The sequence below is a fragment of the Condylura cristata genome, unplaced genomic scaffold (genome assembly GCF_000260355.1).
Source record: "Condylura cristata isolate star-nosed mole 26May11 unplaced genomic scaffold, ConCri1.0 scaffold00003, whole genome shotgun sequence".
Classification (NCBI taxonomy): domain Eukaryota; kingdom Metazoa; phylum Chordata; class Mammalia; order Eulipotyphla; family Talpidae; genus Condylura; species Condylura cristata.
Window position 1 is genome coordinate 33,011,709 of NW_004567104.1, and position 24,007 is coordinate 33,035,715.

Here is a 24,007-nt window from a genome sequence, read left to right on the forward strand (position 1 = left end):
CTTTCCTGGTGAGCACTCCCTGTTCCCGGCAGAGCCCCGCTCCTCTCCGCGTCCCCCGGCGGGTGTCGGGCCCGGGTCCCAGTTCCCGCGGGCGCTGGACACCCTCGCGCTCCCGAGTGGCGCTCGACCGGCTCGGGTCTCCCCAGGTGAGGGGTAGAGTGGTCAGCTGTTTAAGTCATCAAAAGTAAGTTTCTCCGGGTTCTGTGATTGCTTCAAATTTTCATTGTTTGCTGCAAATCTATAATTCACACGCTGATTTCAGATTAAACATAACCTACATTTAAAAAAGACTTGAATTTGTCACCTTTTCACCTGTTACCTCCCTCCAGCTCGACTTTTTTCTGTCCTCTTTCCTTGATTTGGCCAACAGAACTGGGCTTCGTGCTGCCCAGGTTGGTAGGGCAAGGCCACAAGTCAAGGGCTTGTAAAGGCTGGGACTTGTGACTAGAGAAGCAAATCCCTGAGGCCTGCAGGGGGAAGTTTGAAGCAGCTTTTGGTTGGGGAAGTGGGGCAGGAGAGGGGGAGAGGTCTGTGCCAGTATGTCTGCTGTGGTCTGAGGCGCAGAGGGAGCTCTGAATCTCTCTGGAAGATGAGTGAGGGACATGAAGGAAGCATCTAGATCAGTGCTGTCCAGCAGCAATACAGTGGAGAGCCACATATGTAATTTCCAAAACTTTTATAGACATAGTTTATTTTTAATTTTTAAAAGATTTATTTATTTATGCATACAAGAACTGGGGTACAGGCCAGAGGTGCAGGGGTGAGAGGATTCACTAGAGACAGTGTGGAAAGCAAAACAGATCTACTGAGAGAGATCTGCTATACCAAGTCCCAGAGCTCCCTGGCTGGGGATGGAACTTCTGCTGCAGTGGCTGCCTATTGCTTCATAGTGCTGTGCTTTAACAACCTTTGTGTCCCCAGGGAGGGCCCAGCCATAGCTTAAACATTGTAACAGGGGAACTTAATTTTGATGGTATGTTATTTAACACATATCTTAAATTTAATCATTTTAACATGTAATGTTAAAAATCCAAATATTTTACATTCTTTTTGTCTTACTAAGTTTTTGCAATCCAGTTTATGTCACACTTGTATCACATCTTGGTTGGAACTAGCTGTATTTCAAGTGCTAGAGAGTTCCTTGTGGCTAATGGCCGACCTTGGTTAGCACAGGTCTAGATGTTCAAAGGTCTTAAGATCAGTAGGAGAAATGGAAGACTGTAAGCAGGGAAAGCAGGAACGTGATATATCCCAGGTGCATTTTAAAAAGCTGGTGTTGAACTTGTGGAGGATATGTTTCCAATCAGGGATGAATGATGGCAGATACCAGAGAAGCTTTTACACTTGATGGAAATGAAAATGGGTTAGTCTTTACAGAGAAATTATTTGGCTGGACTGTGAGATTGAAACTACATGTACTTTATGATTCTGCATTTCCACTTCTAGGAATTTGTTCCATTCATTTATTAGCACTATGCTTATTTATGGACATTTGAGGAGTTCCCAAATCCCTATTAGGATTAACACATAGAGGAGTGTTTGGGGTGACATAGGGAGCCAGACTGCAACAGTTAAGCAGGCAGCTGGATGGCCAGCTGGAAACACAGTGGGAACTTCTATGGTAAGTTGGCAGGACTCTTGGTTATTGTTTGTAAAATGGGAGAGGTTGAATGTTTTGGGCAATATGCTCCTTGTTTCTAATTTCTTTCAGTTCAGTGGACATCAACTCCACAAACAAGTCTATCTCTCAACTTTTAAAACCTAGTCTGGGGCCTCCCTGGTGGTGTGAGGGATTAAGTCCAGAACTGTGAAGCTATCTGCAGCCACTGCAGCATGAGTTTGATCCTCAACCAGGGAGCTACTTACGTGGTGCTGCAGACTTCTCCCGTTTCTACCACTGCTTCCAGTCCATCTGCCTGTTCTGCTCCCCACTCTGTCTCTGGTGATCCTCTTACCCCCTACACCACTGGCCTGTACCCCAGTTCTTGATGCATAAATAAATAAATCATAAAATAAAATAAAGAAATGAAACAAAACCTAGTCTGAAGAAGGAAACCACCCACCTAAAGCCCAAGCAGACACTGGTCTTCCTCTTTTGTGGAAACACCAGTGCCCTCTGGAGGCAATTTATCACATTTTAGCACTGTACTAGACTTGCTTCTGCTTTTCCTGACAGAAAAATAGTGCTCTGATCCTAGGTATCATACAAAACTTTTCTATTGCAAAGGTATTAGAAATAATTTCAGAGATCTAAACATAACTATCAGACAAGTAGGAACAACTATGTCTTTAAATATTTTGCTCATCATTTTAAAAAAAGTCAGTCTTTAATGCTTATTTGACAGAAAGTCACTAAGATGTTTCCCCTAAGTTTCCAGTTTTTATCCAGCTATTTCTCTTCCTAAGTAGATCAGGGATATTTATCAAACTCACACACACCCTTCACAAGCACAAATCCAACTAGTTCCCTCTTTCTTCAATCTCCAGAGGCCTCATGAGGATGGTTTTTATGTTAATGTTCTTTGAATACTGAACACTCTTAACTACTCAGTTATCATCCTTTTTTTTCTAAAACAGCCTACTCCCTCCTTGGAAGCCTGACTTTTGTCTCACTTTCTCGATAAAGTTTTTCTGCTGTAACCTATTCTGTGTTTTCCCTTTTCTGAACTGCCAGTATGATTCCAGTTGGATCTTATGTGTAAGACTGAAGGTAAACAATAACAACAGTAGCAAATACAAAGCATGAATCTTCGCCAATGAGATTAAAAACTACTCAAGATCAGAAATCATGTTTAATCTTCCTCTGTTATATTCTTGCCAAATTCTCAATGTTTATTATATCCTTTCTGTTCTTTCCTAGAAGTGGATCATAACACTTGGGAACTGTGCTCGGAAAAGGAAAAGAGTATAAAAATTTAAAAAACCCAGAGACCTGAAGGATGGAGTTTTTGGAGGTAAAAAAGTATAGATGTATATAAATCATGGACTTTGATCAGCACATGATAATTTCTTTATGTAAAAGCAAGTAATCTTAATTATATCTGGCATTCTTCAGTGGGGAGTCAAGAATATGCTAATCCATTCAACAGAATCAATAAGAGGATGAATGACTTTTTTTTAAAATGTCCCCTCAATATCACTTTGATATTCATATCAAACATCGTATCTGTTCATCGTATCTGTTCAATTGCCAAAAGCAATTCTGCTTTTGGCAGGATGGAGAAAGGAAGGTGATGAATAAAAGCAAGGGAATAGAGAAGTCACCTCATTTGTTAGCCTGAAAATTCTGCTTTATGACTTGTGTCATGAAATAAGCAATTGAACCTGAGTCCTTACTGACACTGGGCGATGTAGCAGATGAGGTATGTTCCACGTGGTCTTTTCTGTCTGGAGAAACTTCAGAAGCCTTTGGAGATGAGAGGTCTATGTGAGAGATTTGGGTTAGTTTGGTTTGTGACCGTTGGGCCTTTTAAAGTACTAGTATCTAGCCCTTCATCTCATCCTGAGTTAGAGGTGTATTGGCCTTTGGGCAAAATCATGCTTGCTGGAATGTAAGTAATTCAGGTACTCAGACACACAGATTAAACAAGTAAGCAAGCACATGTCCCCTTTGCCCCTCAAATCTGGCACTTTCAGCAGGTTTCTGTTGCCTTGTGTTTAGTAAACTGTATGTGTTATTGGTAATCTAATCATTTGGTTTTATGTCCTTTTTAAACCACTCTCATTTTTTCACAGGGTGGTGTAGAAGCAGCTTACAGTGAGGATTCAGGTAGGATGACCTCATTCTCTCCCTCTTATTTCTGGAAATCTTTCCTCTTGGGTGAAAGGGAAATATGGAAGGACAATGTCTCTTCCACAGGCTTTCAGGGGCATGTTTGCGGGACATTATTGGTGAAGCTTGCTAACCTGCATGTGCCTCAGGAGGGGAGTGCTTTCAGACAGATACTCTTTTAGGGTTTTCCTTGCCTTCTCACAAGATAAAAGCTTGTGAGAAGCTTCTGATCACAGCCCTAGAACTTATGTGGGCCAGAAAAAGTGACCCCCAGAGTGTCCCTTGCTTAACCTGTATCATACTGGGGGCTGCCCATTTAAGATTGCAACCAAAATGCTGGCCAGTTAGATCTGACTGCTACTAGGTGCTTATAGTGTAAATGAAAGTTGAAGTAAAATGTGATTACCTTACTTTACCTATTTTAGAATGCTTTTAAGGGGCTAACAACTAGAAACCATCAGTAAACTATATTCTACCCACTCCCATATCATATTCAAGAAGATCTCAGTAGCATATCTTCTTACCTGCCACATGGAATAAATAATGTTTAGTGAGTTTGTTTTAATCCCACCAGAATTGTGCCATGAAACTAGAATATGATGAAGAATTTGTTTACTGTGGTACTGACAAGGATCTTCCATATTTGCTGCACCATGACTCCTATGGAGTGTCCTCAATCAGTGACTAATAGAAATTGGGTGTACCTCTTTGGTGGCGCAAGGGATTAACACTCAGCACTATGAACCTATTCTGCAGCCACTGCAGCATGAGTTTGATCCCAGCCAGGGAGATGACCCTCATGGGGCAGCAGACCGCTCCCATCTCACTAGCTGCTCCCCTCGGCAGTGTATTTCAGTCAGCCTACCTGTTCTGCTCCACTCTGTCTCACCACTCTGTCTCTGGTGAATCCTCTCATCCCCCAGTCCCCCTAGCCTGTACCCTAGTTCTTTTATGCATAAATAAAATAAATCTTAAAAAATAAATTGGATACATGTCCCAGTCACATAGCCCCTCTGGTGAAGTGACTTGGAGACACATAATCTACTTAACTGTCCCCTAGTTGGAGTTAAGCTTCATTTGCTTCATAACACACCTTTTTTGTTCATCTTTTCATGCTTTTCCCATTTGACCTGACCCACCTCATTCTCCTGGTGTTTTCTAGGATCACACTCACTCAGACCATTCTCCCTGCCTCAGAATCTGTTTCTAAGAGAACCGAAGCTAAAAAACTGACAAAAGCAAACAAGTTATGAATAAAGCCTTTATATGTTTTTGACTTAATTATAAGTCAATTATAAGTTGCTTCTAATACATGTGTCTTAAGGCTGGGTCTTATCATTTTTGTGTAGATTAAAAAAATTTTTTTAGATATCAAAAGTCCTTATTCACACAGTTTTCTCATCATCTTCATTGTATCATAGTACTTATTGTATGTCAGTCATGAAACTAAGCACTTCATAGGTGACCCACTGTTAGAGACTCTTGGATGTGCATGGCTTAATTACATGTCTACATGAGAAGGAAAATCAGGAAGGAGGCTAGACTCCTTCATCTCTCTTTGTGTATAATAGATTCAGTCTCTTAGTGTGAGGTGGAATTACATCTTTTCAAAGAAACCCTTGCTCATTTATTTTTTAATCTTCTCTCCTTTTCCAAACACTGGCACTCTTAAAGAAAACAATAATTGGCAAATTCCCATTAATCACAATGACTTCAACATTTTAAAAAATAATAAGAGTCTGCTGCATGAACTCCTCCAGAATAAATTTGACTGTGAGTCCACCCTGGTTTCTACAGTCCAGGAAGGTAACAACTCTCTACAAGTCTTCAGAAAAATGCTGACTCCTAGGCTAGAGTTGTCTGTCTGGAAGGACGACCTCACCAGACATGCTGTTGATGTGGTAGTGAACGCAGCCAATAAAGAGCTTATACATGGAGGAGGCCTCGCCCTAGCCCTGGTGAAAGCTGGTGGCTTAGAAATCCAAGAGGAGAGCAGAGCATACATCCTAAATAATGGTAAACTACAATCTGGTGAGACAGCTGTCACAAAAGCAGGGAGGCTTCCCTGCAAATTGATTATCCATGCTGTTGGACCTCGGTGGAAAGAGTGGGAAAGAGAGAGATGTTGCTGTGTACTGCAAAAGGCTATTGTGAACATTCTGGAATTTGCCACAAAGAGCAGGGAAATTCAGACAATAGCAATTCCAGCTGTGAGCTCTGGGGTTTTCCAGTTCCCTCTGTTTTTGTGTACTAAGATCATTGTGGAAACGATCCATCAATATTTCCAGCAAAAACAACTGAACAGTTGTTTGAAAGAAATTCACCTGGTAAGCAATGAAGATCCTACTGTTGCTGCCTTTAAAAAAAGTTCAGAAGAGATCCTAGGGAAGAATGAACTGGAATCCTGGATGAATCAAAAAGGAGTCTTGGTTGTAAACAACTTTACTCTGCAGGTTGTCCAGGGCTACATTGAACAGCAGGAGGTGAGTCTGTTTCTGTTCTCCTGTACTGCCAAGGGGATCTCTAAGCCACTGATTACCTATCAAGTATATTTTGAACATTGTTTCAAACACTGTTAGGAAAGCATTTTACTAAGGTTAGCAGTATGGACATCAGATAAAGAACATCTAGATTCAAACACTAGTTTTGCTTTTAACTAACTGGGTGATCTGAATTGAGTTACTTTCTCTTTTGGTCCTTGATTTCCTGCTCTGTACATTGAGGATAATCAGAGCATTTGTATCTTAGAGTTGGAATCAATACACATAAAATGCTTAGAATAGAATTTGACACATGAAAAATACTTATAAGTATTATTGCTTTATTCTTAAGCATCATGAGGAAATGGGACAATCTAATTCCAAGGAATTTAGTGTCTATTTTTTTATATGAAAAATAATTTTTTGAAAAATCTTATGGGAGGGGGACCAACCATATGAATTTTCTGAAGCAACCTATGGGTAGTAACCAAAAAACTCTTGATGGGACAATCTAATTCCAAGGAACTTAGTGTCTATTTTATTTTATTTATTTATTTTTTAAGATTTTTTTATTTATGCATACAGAACTGGGGTACAGGCCAGAGGTGCAGGGGCGGTGAGAAGATTCAACAGAGACAGAGTGGGGAGCAGAACAGGCAGATCAACGAAGTACACTGCTGAGGGGAGCAGCAGGTGGGTCAGGAGAGGTCTGCTGACTCAAAATGTCAGTCAGCTCCATGGCTGGGGATCTAACTCATGCTGAAGTGGCTTTAGCTTCTTGGTTCAGCGTTTACCCACTGCGCCACCAGGGAGGGCCCCAAATTGCAAATTTTAATTGCATTTTCAAAGTGAAATATTCATTAACATCCATGAGAATGTATTTCTGAGGGGAACTAAAGCCATCAGGAGGACTCAAGAGAATGTGGGCATAGGGGGAAAGAAGAATATAGCCCCCACTTTAGCACAGCTCTGGGGGCTAGCTAGGAAGTGATAGTACTTAAAGATAGCCCATGTACATGTACAGTCTGTTTTTGAAAGAATAGATGAAGGGCCTCCCTGGTGGTGCAGCACTGTGAAGCTATCAGCAGCCACTGTACGAGTTTGATTACCAAACAGGGAGCTGACCCATATGGCACAGCTGACCACTTCTGTCTCCCTTGCTGCCCCCCTCAGCAGTGTATTCCAGTAGATCTGCTTGTTCTGCTCCCCACTCTGTCTCTGGTGAATCGTCTCACTGCCCCACAACTCTAGCCTACACCTCAATTCTTGTATGCATAAATAAAAAAATTTTGTTTTAACAAAGGAACAGATGAAGTACTAGGATGTTCTGTAGGATGGGTGAGTGAGTGGGCATTTGGGGACTTTACCAAGTTCCCCATTAAAGTAGCCCCCTTTTCATTGGACTTTTTGTCCAATTTGTATTTACTTTAACAATATATTATTTATCTTCAAAATAAAACCTTAGCAAGTAGAAATTTCCTGAGAATTTTCTGTTTAAAACAAAACAGAAAATTCACACAGAAATAGCAAAAGTGATAACTGGCCAAGGAAATGAAACCATTTGAATAGAGCTTCAAACAAATCAAAAGAAATGCTCAGAATCTGCATATATTGGGAGGTATAAGCCAACAAGGTGCTGATAGATGTTTACAATAAAAATCACTGTTAGGCCCTCCCTGGTGGCGCAGCGGGTTAAAGCACAGCACTGAGAATCTGAAGCCACTTCTGCATGAGTTAGATTCCCGCCTGCCGCCTGCCCCGGAGGAGACCACATGGCGTGGCAGACCTCTCCTGGCCCGCCCGCTGCTTCCCTCAGCAGTGTACTTCGTCGATCTGCCTGTTCTGCTCCCCACTCTGTCTCTGTTGAAGCCTCTCACCACCCCTGAGCCTCTGGCCTGTACCCCAGTTCTGTATGCACAAATAAATAAATAAATCTTTAAAAAAAAAAATCACTGTTAACACACTTTACCTAATTTCTGAATAAACAGACTAATGGCAATCAAATGATAACACTTTGGAAATTTGAGTTTTTGTTATGAAATGATATTTTGTGGGTTTAGGATCTTCAAAGTGTACTTTTCAAAGCTTTTCTGGTTAAAAGCTAAATTAGTCATTTAAGAAAAAGTAATTTAATAATGAATTCTATCCATTATTTTTTCTTTCAGACAAATGTAATTGTTAATTCTGCAAAACCACCTGGTAATCTTAAACATGGACCTGTGTCAACATCAATTCTAAAACACGCAGGAAAAGAAATGGAAAAGGAGTTTAATAAGAAAATGGCCAAGCTAACTAAAGATAGTCCACTGGTTTTGGTCACAAAAGGATTTAAATTACACTGTCATTATATATTCCATGTGTTGTGGAATTCACAACATTCCAAAACACAGGTAAGGTCAAAATAAGTTTATCATTCTGTAGCTCCATAGTCTCTGTAGTCTTTGTTGAATTTCTGTCCTGTCATTATATGCATGGGGTATTGTCATGTGGGGTCATCCTCAATTTCTGTCATTCCCATGGATACCTAAATATTGACCTAAGTATTGTCACAAGTTACTTTAAGAAGTTTAATTAAAAATGTTATTATATAAGTCGGGCCCTCCCTGGTGTTGCAGCAGGTTAAAGCACAGCACTAAGAAGCTAAAGCCACTTCAGCATGAGTTCGATCCCCACCCTGGGGGTGACCCACATGGCGTGGCAGACCTCTCCTGACTCGCCTGCTGCTCCCCTCAGCAGTGTACTTCATTAGTCGGCCTGTTCTGCTCCCCACTCTGTCTCTGGGAATCCTCTGCACCTCTGGCCTGTACCCCAGTTCTGTATGAAAGGTAAATAAATCTTTTTAAAAAAAGTTATATAAGTCACGTCTAAGTTTTAAGTGTGTAGACTGCAGAGAGAACAGAAACTTCAGGGCTCTCGACACCATTCACCACACCCAGCGGGCCTGGAATTCAGTCTCTCTGTATTTCCTTCTATCTGTTAAATCCAGGAGGACCTGGGATTTCCCTTCCATGCCCATTTCTGTCTACTCTGATACATGTGGTCTTTTTCTTTTCTTTTTGTTTTGTTTTGTTTTAAAGATTTATTTTTGCATACAGAACTGGGGTACAGGCCAGAGGTGCAGGGGCCGTGAGAGGATTCACCAGAGGTGCAGGAGCCGTGAGAGGATTCACCAGAGAGAATGGGAAGCAGAATAGGCAGATCGATGAAATACACTGCTGAGGGGAGCAGCGGGCAAGCCAGGAGAGGTCTGCGGCACCATTTGGGTCACCTCTGGGTCAGGGATCAAACCCATGCTGAAGTGACTTTAGCTTCTTAGTGCTGTGCTTTAACCCACGGTGCCACCAGAGAGGGCCCACCTGGGGTCTCTTTCCACCTCTGCTTGCAGTAAAGATAGGTTTTCTGGCCATCTCTATGTGGGAATCACATAAAATGTACACATTAAAGAGCAGGGGGAACCCGTGAGATGTGGAGAAAGAAACTTAATCCCTTTCTCTGCCTTTGTCTTTATTCTGTCACCATTCCTCTCTAATCTCACATTGGTCCTCCGGTCACTCTCTACCCCTCAGTTTTCCAAGATTCTTTCAAAGACAGTCTTCCTGTAGTAGTCTTCAGTTGGGATGGTGAAAAAAAAATGTTAATGGAAAGTTTAAATAGGCCAACTATACTAAGACTTTTCAAAGAGAAATTACATGGCAGATCTTAATGATGTTGGTTACACACTCAGCTATTTTAACTTCTAACACTTTTGTTACACTTCCAACATCTCTTTTTTGCTGATCTGGAAGTAGCAAAGGAATGGGCATAAAGTGTCAGTTGACTCTCCGACCTAGGGAGATGGTCGAGCTACATAAACTGCTCCCCCAACTTCCTGAATAGCTCGAAATGGACCATTCAGTTATTTTAATTTCTTGGTCCTTTGATTTCTTATCATCTAACCTTATAGATATAATGGTTCCCTTTGGAGTGAGACTTTTCTGCCTTTTGAAGAGACATGAACGTGGTGCTGGGGGAGAGAGGAGGTTTGCATTGTAAAATATGGGCAGGAACAAGGGGTAAGTGAAGTTTTATCCTATTGTTGACTCAAAGACTGTTCTGAAATTTGTCTTTTTCTTATAGATGTTGATGAATGCAGTGAAGACTTGTTTGTCTAAATGTCTTGAACTAGGTGTAACTTCCATTTCCTTTCCTGCCCTTGGAACTGGAACTGTTATTCGTATGGAGATGGCTACAGCAGCAGAGATCATGCTTAAAGAAGTCATAACATTTGCCAATCAGCATGTGAACAAAAAGTTAACTATAAAGTTTGTGATTTTACCAAAACAAGACCTATATACGGTAAGTTAGTATCTTAGAAATGTCCCATAGATCATTCCCTCATTCGTTCAGAATTTGTTTAGTATTTCCAATATAAGACACAGTGCTTTACAGTGTAGTGATGATCTAACTAGCTGAGATTTCATTTTTACAAATTGTCTACCTCTATTAAAGAATGTCTTTATGGAAACCACATTTACAAACTGCCTACCTGTTCTCTTTTCCTTCGTTGGCATTTCTTCTTTCCTCTGCTCTTGAAGGTAAACAACATTCTAGTTTCAGAGTGGTGTCTTCTGTTTCTCTCTCCCTCTCAGAACACCATTCTTACTTTTTCCATAACTTCAAGTCCTGTCTTCTGAGCATCTTCAAACCCTCATCTTCTGTCCTATTTCATTTCTTCTTGGATATCTGACTGTTGTCTTAAATCTGGTATCTTTAAAATAAAATCTTTGACTTCCATTGTCAAGTCAGTCAACTCCTTAGGCAAGTGAATTTACTTATCTGTTCCTCACCATTTTTTTTTAAAAGATTTATTTATTTATCCATACAGAACGGGGTACAGGCCAGAGGTGCGGGGGTGGTGAGAGGATTCACCAGAGACAGAGTGGGGAGCAGAACAGGCAGATTGTTGAAGTACACTGCTAAGGGAAGCAGCGGGCGGGTCAGGAGAGGTCTGCCCGCCATGTGGATCACCTCCGGGGCGGCGGGGAATCGAACTCATGCTTAAGTGGCTTTAGCTTCTCAGTGCTGTGCTTTAACCCGCTGCGCCACCAGGGAGGGCCTGTTCCTCACTTTTAAATTGGGTAATAACTACCATTTTATGGGGCTATTATGAGAATTAAATGAGTTAATAGATGTAAAACACAGAATAGTACCTAGCACACAGTCAGCCCTCCATGAAGGTTGAAGGTGTATTGTTGTTATATGAGCTGTAATGAGTTACAGTACACTGAGTGCTAAACAGATTACTAAGTTAAGTGGATTGTTTGGTACCTTTTTTCCCAATTAAATGATAAATTCTTTAATAGCAGGAGGATATGTGGCTGCTTTGCCATATCCCAGTATTGCCCTCAAATGCAATTGATTCTTTCCGTTGAACTCAGAGTGGAGTCAGTTGTGTTCTAACACAAAGATGGAGGAAAGTGTGTAAGAGAAAGTGTCTGTGTGGAGATTTGTGTGTGCCGTATTTACTTTTCCCTTCATCTCAGTCTTTTGTTGCAGAGAGGTCAGATCAAACTGCATTTCTAACATGTTAGTAAGTTCCTGATATTTGTATTCGGCATAGTTAGTATATATTGCTGTGCTGATTTGCCTTTAAAGAAGCATCTCTTTGCCTTGTTCTCATTTATCTGGCATTTTCAAAAAGGATTTCATTAACATTAGGAAGAATAAAAAGGAAGTGAAATACATTGAAATACAATTAGATACAGCACTTTAAAATAGGTTTTCAGACCCAGGTTTCTGCTTCTGCTGACAGTAACATTCAGATGCTCCTTTCACTTCCCAGGGAGGTGACTTGGTTTGGAGTAGAATGGGCCTTGCTCAGTGCCTGGCAGAGGGAGTGTCTCTGCACATTAGTTTTCTGATCATTCTCTTTTACCTTCTTCAGAGCCGGTCTCCATGTGTCTAGTTGTCACTATTTCTCCCTACAAACAAGTAAACTTATATTTGTACTAGCTTGCCTTTTGTTGAAACAATGTAAAGGTTTTTAATTCCTTTTGCTGCCTGGCTAGGTATAGGGAAGTTTGTAATTGTTAGGCACCTCTCAGTAATTGAGAAGTTTATACTTACCTTGGAGTACATGCTTGTGTCATACTATAGTAGATTTTGCTATTCTTCCCATTTTCCTTATACTTATTTCTCCTATACGCTGTATTCAATTGTAGTGCTGTGTTTTCTGTCCCCCAAGATTTTGTTACGTGTCGCTGTAGAGTTGTAGCAGTAAGAATGAGGACCGACAGAGTGAGTGAGGTCATTGGTGGGGTGTGCAGATAGAGGGAGGGATTTTGATGACAATGGATAAACGCCTTACTTATGACCCTCTGCTCTCTTTGCTTCCTGTAGATTTTTAGTGCTGAAATGGAAAAGATTAAGCACAGTCCTCTGAGTTTCATCAGTCAAAATGGTGAGTAGAAATTCAAGGGTTTACATGGTGCTTTAGACCTCTTTTGTCTTGCCTGCTGCTCCCCTTAGCAGTGTGTTTCTGGAGATCTGCCTGTTCTGCTCCCCACTCTGTCCCTGGTGAATCCTCTCACCTCCCTCTCCCCTCCACCCCACACCCCCACACCTGGCCTACATCCCAGTTCTTTTATGCATAAATAAATAAAAATAAATCTTAAAAAATCTAAGAAATTCAAGGGTTTAGAAATAGACTCCCATTGTAGGCACTTTCAATCTCGATCATTTGAACTAACGAGAGGAGAAGACTAAACAAATTTCATTGTGCTCTGCCTGGGTAGCAACCTGCTTTATACTTCTTGCCTAATACAATTTCATGAAATAAACAAAGAGAAGTTTAGTTGTTGTGGGTAGTTTTTATTCACCAATATATATATTTTTCTAAAATAAAGTCTGCCCTTCATAAACTAAGGAGATAAAGTCATTCAAAGTCATGCTTTGAACAGGGTTACATTCAAATAGGGTTACTCACTAGTTATTGCAGAAAGCACATTTCAGCAATACCAGGTAACAATGAATATATTAGCCTAATGCTGCCTGCCCAAACTTGAGGAATCACTGGGATTTTGACAGAAACTTAAACAAAAATATAAGCCTTAATAGATTCTGATTCAGGAACTCTGGATCTAGGTCAAGGACATATTTTTTCAAAGCTCTCATCAGATTTGCTGCTCAGCCAGGCTTGGAGGTCATTGAACTAAACCAACCATTGTTGAGAGCTGGAGGAGAATTTAGTTTGTCTTACAGCTCCATTCCTTTAATGAAGTTTGAGTGAATTGAGATGAAATTGCCTATGAAATCTAGTATGCACTTTTGGGATTTTTTTTTTAATCTGTAGCCTCTGTATATGTTAAGAACATTGTACCTTCAACGTAATAAAAACTTTTAGGATATTTCCCATTAGGGTCCAAAGAATTTGCTTATATCCTTTAAGAGAAGAGTTCTCTTACAGAGGTTCAGTGACCCAGAAGTAGAAATGAAGAATGAACTTTTAAGAACTCTGGTCTGTTACTGTGCCTCTTAGCAGCCTGTTTATCTGTACAATGACAATAATGACACATTAGTGTGAGAAAATCTGGAGAATATATGTAAGAATTGTGAAGTATTAAATAAATTACAGGGTAAATAATGAATGTGAAGATGAGTAAATTCCCCAGATGGCCCAGAGGAGGGAAGGATTCATACTGATGGAAGGATCAAGAATGACTTCACAGAGGAGATAGTTTCCAGCTGGGATTTGAGGATATCAAGATTTTCAAAGGCCAAAGTTGGTGGGGTGGGTCAACTAAGGGAAAGAAACTCACAGAAGCAAACAAACATAGTACATGTTTGGTGAAACACAGTGAATCTAAGGAGGAAGCGTGATAGGAGAAGAATTTTTGGTAAGGATATTTACAGAAGAAACGTACAAATATCTGTCATTATCATTTTCATCAAAAATTTTTTTTTTTTTTAAATTTTTGTGTAGAAGAACTGTGTGTAAGCCAGAAGTGTGGGCAGGGGGAAGGAGGTTGGAGGATAGTGAGGTGAGAGGACTCACTAGACACAGTGTAAGGAGCAGAATAGGCTGATCGGCTGAAATACACTGCTGAGGGCAGCAGCGGGAGAGATGAGAGGTCTGCTTTGCCATACATAAGTTAGCTCCCTGGCTGGGGATCAAACTGAGGTCACAGAAGTGATAGCACTGAGACAACCCCTACGTGACCAGGAAGGTTCATTCATCAGGAATTCTTGAGAATATGTGTAAGGGAATTAATTATAGCACAGGACATTCATTGACACTATTGTTGCTTACTGATGATAATCTCAGATTTTCAAGGAAAAGTTTGACCATTTAGGAAGATAGGGAAGTGTGATTCCACTAGAAATATTTAACTATATAATATTATAATAAATAGCTAATATTAAATATTAACTAGTTAATTCATAAGTTACTATTAAAAATAACTGGTCCTAGTGTTAGATCCTTTAGCAATCTGAGCTACTCAGTTATCTCAGAGAAAGAAAAATTTTTTTCCCTCATAATGATGGATAAATAGTGTCACCATGTATTGTTTTATTTTCTTCTCACAAGTGATAAAAGCTCCTATACAAACCAAGGGCAAAAAAATAAATATGTTTCCCACTTAAAAATTCCTGTCATTTCTTGCTATTATCTAAAACATTGGCTTTTAGTTGTGCTCAACAGGAAGCCCTCCTCCCCTTCTTACTTCTAGATCTGTTATGGTACTTTTTCATTGCTCCTGGTGCCATCCAGATTCTAATTACCACTATTGTCCTGGGATCACTTACTGGGAAGCACAGTTGTGTGAACACAGAATTACACTGCTCACACCTACTAGCTCCATGTATACCACTTAAGCTCGTTCTATAACTGTGGACAAGTTACTTAGTAACTGAATCAGTATTGCATCTGTGATGCGGGTCTACTGATAGTGCCTATCTCCTGGGGTTGTGAGGATCGCATGAAGTCATATATGTAAAGCACTTGGAACAATGTAGAACATGTAAATGCTCAACTTTTCCCCTCCCAGGATGTTTCTGAGATTCATTTGTAACTAAAGTTCATACTTTTTCACTGCTAGAATAATATTCCATCCTTAGGTTGTTTCCAGTTTTTTTGCTATTACAAACAAGAATGTGAACTTTCATGACCATATCCCCTGATACACATGCGTATATTTCTTTAAATAATGTAATCATAGGAGGAATTATTCCAGTTTTACATCTGTCATAGGCACTCCAAGTGCTGTCCATCCTTTCATACTTGATATAGTCAGACTTGTGAATTTTTGCCAGTCTAAAGATTTTAATTTTCCTGCTTAGCAATGAAGATGAATATATTTGCATACATATCTTCATTCTTTGTGTTTCCTTTTCTGTGATATCTTTTGTCCTAATGGCTACTGGCTTTGATTTTTTTTTAAATGATTTCAGGGGATTTTTTTTTTTTACAAATTCTAAATACTTCCTCCCCTATCAGGTCCCTCTTAGCTGTTCCATTGCCCTACACTATTTTCCTGCAGTTTGGGGTCAGTATCAAATTTCTATTAGAAATTCTCTTTGCCTGTATCTTCACTACTTGTGGAGAGAATTATAGACAAGGGTGCAGGTTGTTGGGTTGGAATCAAGTCCCATTTCTTTCTCTGTTGGGATATGCTGTTTTCCCTGACAGCAGCTGCTTCACTCAGGTACTTGTGGTAGAGGTGCAAACTGTCCTGTCATACACAAAGAAGGCATGGGAAGGAATGCCAGAGAGTGGAATTATGGCTATTTTTTCCTTTCATAAAACTTTGATAAATTGTAATTTTCCAATAATAAACATTTATTATTGTTATAATCAGAAAGGCCTGTATTTTTTTGAAGATTTATTTATTTATGCATACAAGAACTGGGGTATAGGCCAGCGGTGTGGTAATGAAAGGATTCACCAGAGACAGAGTGGGGAACAGAATGCATGGATTGACTGAAACATACTGCTGAGGGGAGCAGGGGGTGAAACAGGACAGGTCTGCTGTGCCATCTGGGTCACCTCTCTGGCTGGGATCATGCTGCAGTGGCTGCACATAGCTTCACAGTGCTGTGCTTTAATACATTGCACCAACAGGGAGGGCCCAATGCTGTATTTTTTTAAAAAAAAATTTAACTCTTTAATTTTGGTTTTCAGAGCTGTTTATAGGTAAAAGAAAATTCCACTCATCAGGAAATAATAGTTGGTTGACAAGCATATGAGATGTTAAACCCAGCTGTGAATTGACCAATGTAGTCAGCGGGGACAAGGCATGATAAAGCCTGCCTGGACCTATATAAGCATCTCTCTCTCTCTCTCTCTCTTTTTTTTAAGATTTATTTACTCATACAGAACTGGGGTACAGGCCAGAGATGCGGAGACAGAGAGGGGAGCAGAACAGGCAGCTTGACGAAGTACACTGCTGAGGGGAGCAGCGGGCGGGTCAGGAGAGGTCTGCCACGCCATGTGGATCTCCTCCAGGGCAGGCGGGAATCGAACTCATGCGGAAGTGGCTTAAGCTTCTCAGTGCTGTGCTTTAACCCGCTGCGCCACCAGGGAGGGCCTCTCTCTCTCTTTTAAGATTTATTTTTATTTATTTATGCATACAAGAAGTGGGTTGTAGGCAGAGGTGCAGGAGTTGAGAGGCTTCACCAGAGACAGAGTGGGGAGCAGAACAGGCAGATCAACTGAAAAACACTGCTGAGGGAAGCAGGTGAGCCAGGTGAAGTCTGCTGTGCCATATGGGCATTGAACTCATGCCTCAGTGACTGGTGATAGCATAATAGCTTGATAGTGCTGACACTTTAACCCCTCTTTCTACCTACGAAGCATCTCTTTTAACAAACTATCCCTTTCAGGGGTGGCTCTTTCTGCCCACTTGTGTCTGTGCAAGCATCCTGTCCTTCTTTTCCTTTTTTATAATAAACTTGCCCTTTTGGATGTTTATGTACATGAAGTCATGATAAACTCTATGTTCCTAAGGAGACTGTAAAGCACACATTTAAATTCCCTTTATACATAGCACGGCCCTCAGACGTAAGTATTTAACTGAAACTGCTACTGCTGGCAGTGGTGACAGTGTTCTGAGAGCAAACACTGATCAAGGTGGTTAGTTCTGCATTAGGTTAAAACTCACTTGTCCTCTGTGATTGTTTACAATCGTCTTTTCAGTCTCCCAGTGGACCAGAGAGAGAAGAGAATGTGGACAGAAAGCTACATCTCCTGCCATCAGTCTGATGGGACTCAACCCGGAGAAGATGGCTGAGGCCAAACAGTGGATCCTAAGGATGCTCTACAACCAGGGCAACCATGTCATTGAGAATAATCATATCTTCTACTTTGGGAAGAAGGAACATGACAACATTGCTCAGTTACAGAACACCACAGGAGTCTCTATCACAGAGAATGTCAGCTCGGGAAAGGCAAAGTTAGTGATTAAAGGAGCCCACGCTGACATCATTGAGGTGATTATGAAAATTGAGTATTTGCTGTGTCAAGTTCAAGAGGCAATGGCAAGAAAAAAGGAGCAGGCCCTTTGGAGCTTGTCAGGTAAGTAACCAAGCTGGAAAGTGAACTGTCTCTCTTGGATATGTTTGTATGTGGTAAGAGAGATTGTGGGCAACAGGGCTTGCTTTGTTTTAAGCCATAAACTTTTATAGCCTTTTTTTTTTTTTTTTTTTGGCTCTCTTTCTGTAAGGTTAATAATTAGTAAATAAGTACACATGCACACACACACACACACACACACAGTTGGATTCACTTATGACATGGATTGCCTAAGAGGCAATTACATGGAAAACCTGAGTAACCCAAACTCAGACTGAGGGGGGCAGAGGGTAATATACCTCTGCTTCTACAGAGGGAGCACACAAATGTGGATACATTTTACCTGCTTACTTAATTTCTTTGAGTTTATTGCATTTATTTGTTGCTGGCAGCATTTAGAGCCCTAAAAATTACTCACTTTGAGCCTTCTCACTATTTTTTCATTAGTGCCATAAGGTACGCTCTAGTATCACCTTGGGACAGAAACTCATCAGATTGACAGAATTTGGGGTTGACTTTATTATTATTATTTTTTTAAGATTTAAGGTGCAGGGTGGTGAGAGGATTCACCAGAGACAGAGGGGTGAGCAGAACAGGCAGATGGATGAAGTACACTGCTGAGGGGAGCAGCGGGCGGGTCAGAAGAGGTCTGCCACACCCTGTGGGTCGCCTCTGGGGCAGGAGGGGTTGGAACTCATGCTGAAGTGGCTTTAGCTTCTTAAGTGCTGTGCTTTAACCCACTGAGCCAACAGGGAGGGCCCAGGGTTGACTTTTAAAATAGTCCCAGAGTGAACTTGAAATTTGTACCATTGATCATGCCATCTTGGGAGGAGCTTGAGACTTTTTTTTTTTTTATTCAACTAATGTATATTGTGTCTTTGATTGTGCCAAGGATTGTGCTGGGCACTAGTGCTATAGCACTAAAACCGACATATTCCCATTCAAAATCTAAGTGGAGAGACTAACTAGAGAGCATGTTTGTCGTGAAAGAAGAGGGTGAAAGTTGCTCAGGAAGCATCTAGCAAAGGCACCTAACCCAGACCAGGGATTTGGGGAAAACTTTTCAGAAGTGTCACAAATGGAGAACAGAAGAGTAAGTAGAGTAGAAGTAAGGCAAAGAAAGAAACTTTCAAGATATCAGACCATAGCAGGGCCTAGATTATGCAAGACTTTATAAATTACTTGAAAAAGTGTTTAGTGTTTCTTAAAAGAAATGGAAAATCTTGAAAGATGTTAATCATAGATAAGGTCAGAATTCTATTTTTGAACTATTACTGGTAATAATATGGAGAATGGATTTAGTACCAACATTTAAATGCAAAATTTCAAAGGACTCCTTATTTTCACCATGTTTATAAAAATAATTCAGGCAGAAATGGTCAAAGTGAGAAGGAGTTTGCAATAGATATTGTATCCACATTTTACAGAAACACACTGTCAAAAAAGAAAGAACAAATTAATTCTCAAGAATGAGATCCCAAATCATGAATTCTACGTAGCTTTTGAAATGTAATAGATGTGGATATTTAAACTGACATTGGTTCTTCTCAAGAGAACAAGAGTAAACATTGATCTATTATTAAGTGTGTGGCATTACTTTAAATTAACTGCATTCACAATGTGAAACTGTCAATAGCTCTTGGGAGTTTACTCATGTAAGTCCCTTGGTCTGCTGCATTTTGGCATTTTTTCCCTAGTTGTTGACTAAGCATATTAATCCCTGCAGTGTGTCAGACGTTCATACAGACTCACCTCTCTTAATCAGAGTAAGATCTCTCTCCATTAGCAAATAGATAATTTTGAAGTGAGTTGTTATTATAGGGAACAACCATAATAGCAATAACATTTAAATAATAGAAGTTAAGTGTTTTGTCTTCTTGCTACTTTTTTATCCTTTCTGGTGTGTGCTGATACCAGTTGTGGACCTTTGAGTGTCCAGCACCCATCTCAGTGACTGGCATGTAATAGGAGCTCAGTAAGTGTTTGCTGAATTCAGGTGCACTGAACTCTGATATTAGAGTCCATAAATCTATGCATTGCTTTTCATATTTAAGTTATAGGCTCTTCCTTTGAAATGTCATGGCTTTGGAGTTCCTCTGCTATAGAGCTTTGTCCCCAGATTTATAACTCGGCTCTATTGCAGGTTTCTTTGAATTTATCATTTACTTGTTGTGGTTGAGTCAAATACATCCAATTAGTTCAGCCTGCTAATATCAGGCCATGTTAGTATATACTTGGCTTAAGTCAAACTAAAAATAAACTGGAAAAAAATAAGTTTTGGGGGAGTTTCTATTTATCCATCAGTATATTTAGTATAGTGGGAAGATCCTTTGGCATCTAACAAGTTGTCCCTTGAATTTAAAAAGGGAAGGAAGAAGCTAAGGAAAAAGGAAGGAAAGGAGGTAGAAGAAAGGAAAGAAAGAAGAAAAGAGTTTTAAAAAAGGGAGGAAAGACATATCAATATAGATGCCTAATCTCCAAATTTTATTCTTCTTTATTGGGTGGAATATAATATATGTACCAAATGTTCTGCTGTGCTTCTAAAAGAAAACTGGAGAAAGTCAGTTTATAATCTGGATTTGTATGTATTAGCTATGTAATATTGGACAAGTTACTTAATTTTTCATATTCTAATTTCTTTATTTGTAACATTGTATTAATTATTTGAGTGGTGGTATTGTGGTGATCAAATGAGGTAGAAAACATGAAATCTCTTTGAAAATCTTGGGGTAATATATAAAATATAAGTGTTATATAAAATCTTGAAACCTCGTATTGTTTTCTATCATTCCTTAATATTGCCTTATGTGTCTCTTCGTTGATGGGCATCCTGGTTAGAAATAAAAAACATTTCCTGTGAATAACGTAATTATATATCATCATTACAGTATTGATGGAGAGAGTTTATGTGAAAATCCATTTTTCTCTTAGCCCTTCATCCTCATAATCCAAATCATCCAAAGACAAATTTATTAACCCTCTATTTTATCCTGTGATTTCTTGTAGTATGATAGCTTTTCTTGCATATCCTAAACATGAGGTCTACAATTTCAACTGGCTGATCTATTGCTCCAAATTTCTATAATTTGCTTCATTAAATTTCTTTACATTTTACCTGTCACAGAACATTGAAACAAAGTTTTGTGTTGCTCATTTTTAGGAGGGGTTGATCAGCAACCAAGGAACCAGTTTGAAATGAAAGAAAATGAATTTCTGAAATGTCTGAAACTTGAAACTGAAGAAATTCAAGATCAAAAGAAACAATTTGAAAAGTGTGGTTTTCAGGTTATAAAGGTACACCTACCTACACTTACTCCTCTTGCTATTAGTTCTTTTGGCTCTGTAGCCATGAAAAATTCCTCTGCTGATGATAGCTAGCTGCTCGTTGACATGGGATTCCAGGGGTAAGAATGAAATGAAGGCAGGGAAGTGCAGGTGTGAGGTACAAGTGCAATCACAAGTGTTGAAATAATGTCAGGATAGCATAGATCAAGTCTCAGGAAAGACCTACCTGTATAGCTTGAAGCAAAATAAAAGAAATGAATAGCATATATCACACTGTATTATAATTGCCTATTTTTATTTCTCATTAAACTATGAGCTTTAATAGGGGAAAGACTGTGTTTACATTGTTGACCATTTCATTACCAGTTCCTGGAACATAAGGATTACATAGTGTATTCTTTCTTTCTTTGTTTTTTTTTTTTTTTTTTTAAAGATTTATTTATTTGTGCATACAGAACTGGGGTACAGGCCAGAGGCTCAGGGGCGGTGAGAAGCTTCACCAGAGACAGAGTGGGGAACAGAACAGGCAGATCGAGGAAGTACACTGCTGAGGGGAGCAGCGGGCAGGTCAGGAGAGGTCTGCCACGCCATGTGGGTCACCTCGGGGCAGGCGGGGATCGAACTCATGTGGAAGCGGAAGCGGCTTTAGATTCTCAGTGCTGTGCTTTAACCCGCTGCGCCACCAGGGAGGACCTACATAGTGTATTCTTATTAGATCAATTTATCAAAAAAGGTTCAGGCAATTTGGAAGAGAAGTCAAATGAGAAGAGGGTTGAAGTGAGGAAAGACTCTTATGCAACTTTATAGGAAAGCAAAATGAATGCAATAGTAATATGCCCACAAGCGTCTTTATTTTTGAAATGTCAGACAATTTACATCTCTCCAATTTGCATTTTTTTGCATTATAGGTAGAGAAGATAGACAACATGGCTCTCAGGTTTGCCTTCCAAAGAAAGAAGATGATGATGGAAGGAGGAATGTGTAGGTCACCTTTAAGCCTCAGGTTGTTTCAGCAAGTCCCACACCAGTTCTGCAAAGTGGTATCCAGAGTCGGCTTTCAAAGGACTTACTCGGCATCCTTTGGTAAGTGTCAGCCCATTGCATTTCTGTTGTTCAGAGCTGTATGAGAAACGATGCTTGGTTAAGTCCCAAGTAAAGGTAAAGAAAGAAGGAGAGAGGTTGGCAGGAGGAAGGAAAGGGAAGGAAGGAAGGAAGGTACATGTGGCCTCAATGTTGTTTTAATTTTCTTTCCTCTAAGTTGGGGATAGAAAGGCATTGAACAGGGAATGTCTTGAGGTTCAGAGTTTGGCTCTCAAACTCTTGAGTATTCTTAATAGTGAAGAGAAAATAAGCAGATCACAAGCATTTATATCAGAAAAAAGAATGTTTATTTCCAGTGATTGGGTTAGAGTATATCCTCCCTGGCATCACAGTATTCATGCACAGTATTCAGGGAAAATTGCCTGCTGAACATGGACCTAGATGGAAAGCATTGGTCTTTCTCTAGAGTCTTTCACCAGGCCATGGTAAGGAGTAGTGATTTATCACTACCCCACAGTAAAGAATGTCCATTTACTAACCAGAATGTCCTATCTTCTAAATTCCTATCTTCATAACCATTGCAGATGCACAGTCTTTACCATATATGCGCAGAGTTCCCTTATCTTGACATTTTTCCTTAGAATGCTACCCATAGTTTGAGAGATAGTTTGTCTTCTCTTTTTGAATGTAATTTTCACTACCCATATTATCAGGAGTTTTAAAGCTTAAAGTCTTAACTTAAAGTCTGTAGAAGTAGGGCAAAGTTCTAAGAGAAAATGCAACCTTCCTTCTATTAGGTTCTCTGTCAGCTGCTTAGTTGATAGTGCTGATTTGAATCATAATATCTGTTAACCTCAGATTGTTTGTCTGTTAAATGGAAATATTGCCCAAATCTCAGATTAATTGAAGTTAATCAGTATAAAAATAGTTGTAAATCATATACTCCTCTGTGAACTTGAACGGTTAGTTAAATGTAAGCTATTATTGTGCGGATTTTATCAGCTTTGATTTGTCTCAAAGGAACAACTTTGGCTGTCTTTGCTACAGATTCAAGGACTTGAGACCAAGAGATTGTGATAATTTAGGGGACTAGAGAGAGAATACTTATTAGAACCCAAAATGACAATATGATTTGCAAGAGATTACTAATCTTTTAAATGTCTTTCTTTTATTAGATTACAAATTTGGAACTGGCATATACTTTAGCAAAAAGCTCCAAAATCTGTCACGCCAGGTAAAGGAAACACCTACCACAGATAAGCTAATCTATGTGTTCGAGGCTGAAGTACTCATCGGCTCCTACTGCCAGGGTCACCACTCAAATATTGTTCCTCCACCATTGAGTCCTGGAGACTTTGAGAGTCATGACAGTGTAGTTGACATGGTTTCCAATCCTGAAACCTTTGTTATTTTTAGTGGCACGCAGGCTATGCCCCTGTATTTGTGGACTTGCTCCCAGGCTCATGTTCCACCACAGAACATGATGCTCTCTTCCCCATATTCCTGGAGGAACTCAACTGGCAGCTCAGTTGATTAATCTCCACATCATTTTAACAGCTGGCATCACTGTGCTTTTGAGGAACTAACCAAATAAAGACCATCAGTGATTTAGAGAATGGCTTATTTCAGACAGACTTATTGGGTTATTGAAGAAACCAACCACATACTATCATCTTAATGCTTTCATTTTTGTCTTTATCTTTTGGAGTTGGGGTGGGTAGATACCATCTAAAACACCCTCATGACCATTCTTTTTCAGATTGTTCTTTCGTCTCTTTTACTATAGGGGACAAGAAATATTTCCTATGTAATAAAGATATTTTTGTGTTTGTAATTCAAGTCTTTTTTTTCCTAAAATGATAATAATGCGACATATTGGGG

General features: G+C 39.8%; 1 protein-coding gene across 1 annotated transcript; it reads left to right on the forward strand.

Moving 5' to 3' along the window:
- Positions 1-42: 42 nt before the first annotated feature.
- On the forward strand, positions 43-24,007 carry PARP9 (poly (ADP-ribose) polymerase family, member 9). Its single transcript, XM_012733750.1, has 11 exons — positions 43-184; positions 2,861-2,954; positions 3,736-3,769; positions 5,447-6,255; positions 8,418-8,642; positions 10,369-10,587; positions 12,631-12,691; positions 17,426-17,803; positions 20,961-21,094; positions 21,994-22,168; positions 23,302-24,007. The coding sequence occupies exons 2-11, from the start codon at positions 2,940-2,942 to the stop codon at positions 23,661-23,663; spliced, it is 2,412 nt and encodes an 803-aa protein (XP_012589204.1). The 5' UTR covers positions 43-184; positions 2,861-2,939; the 3' UTR covers positions 23,664-24,007.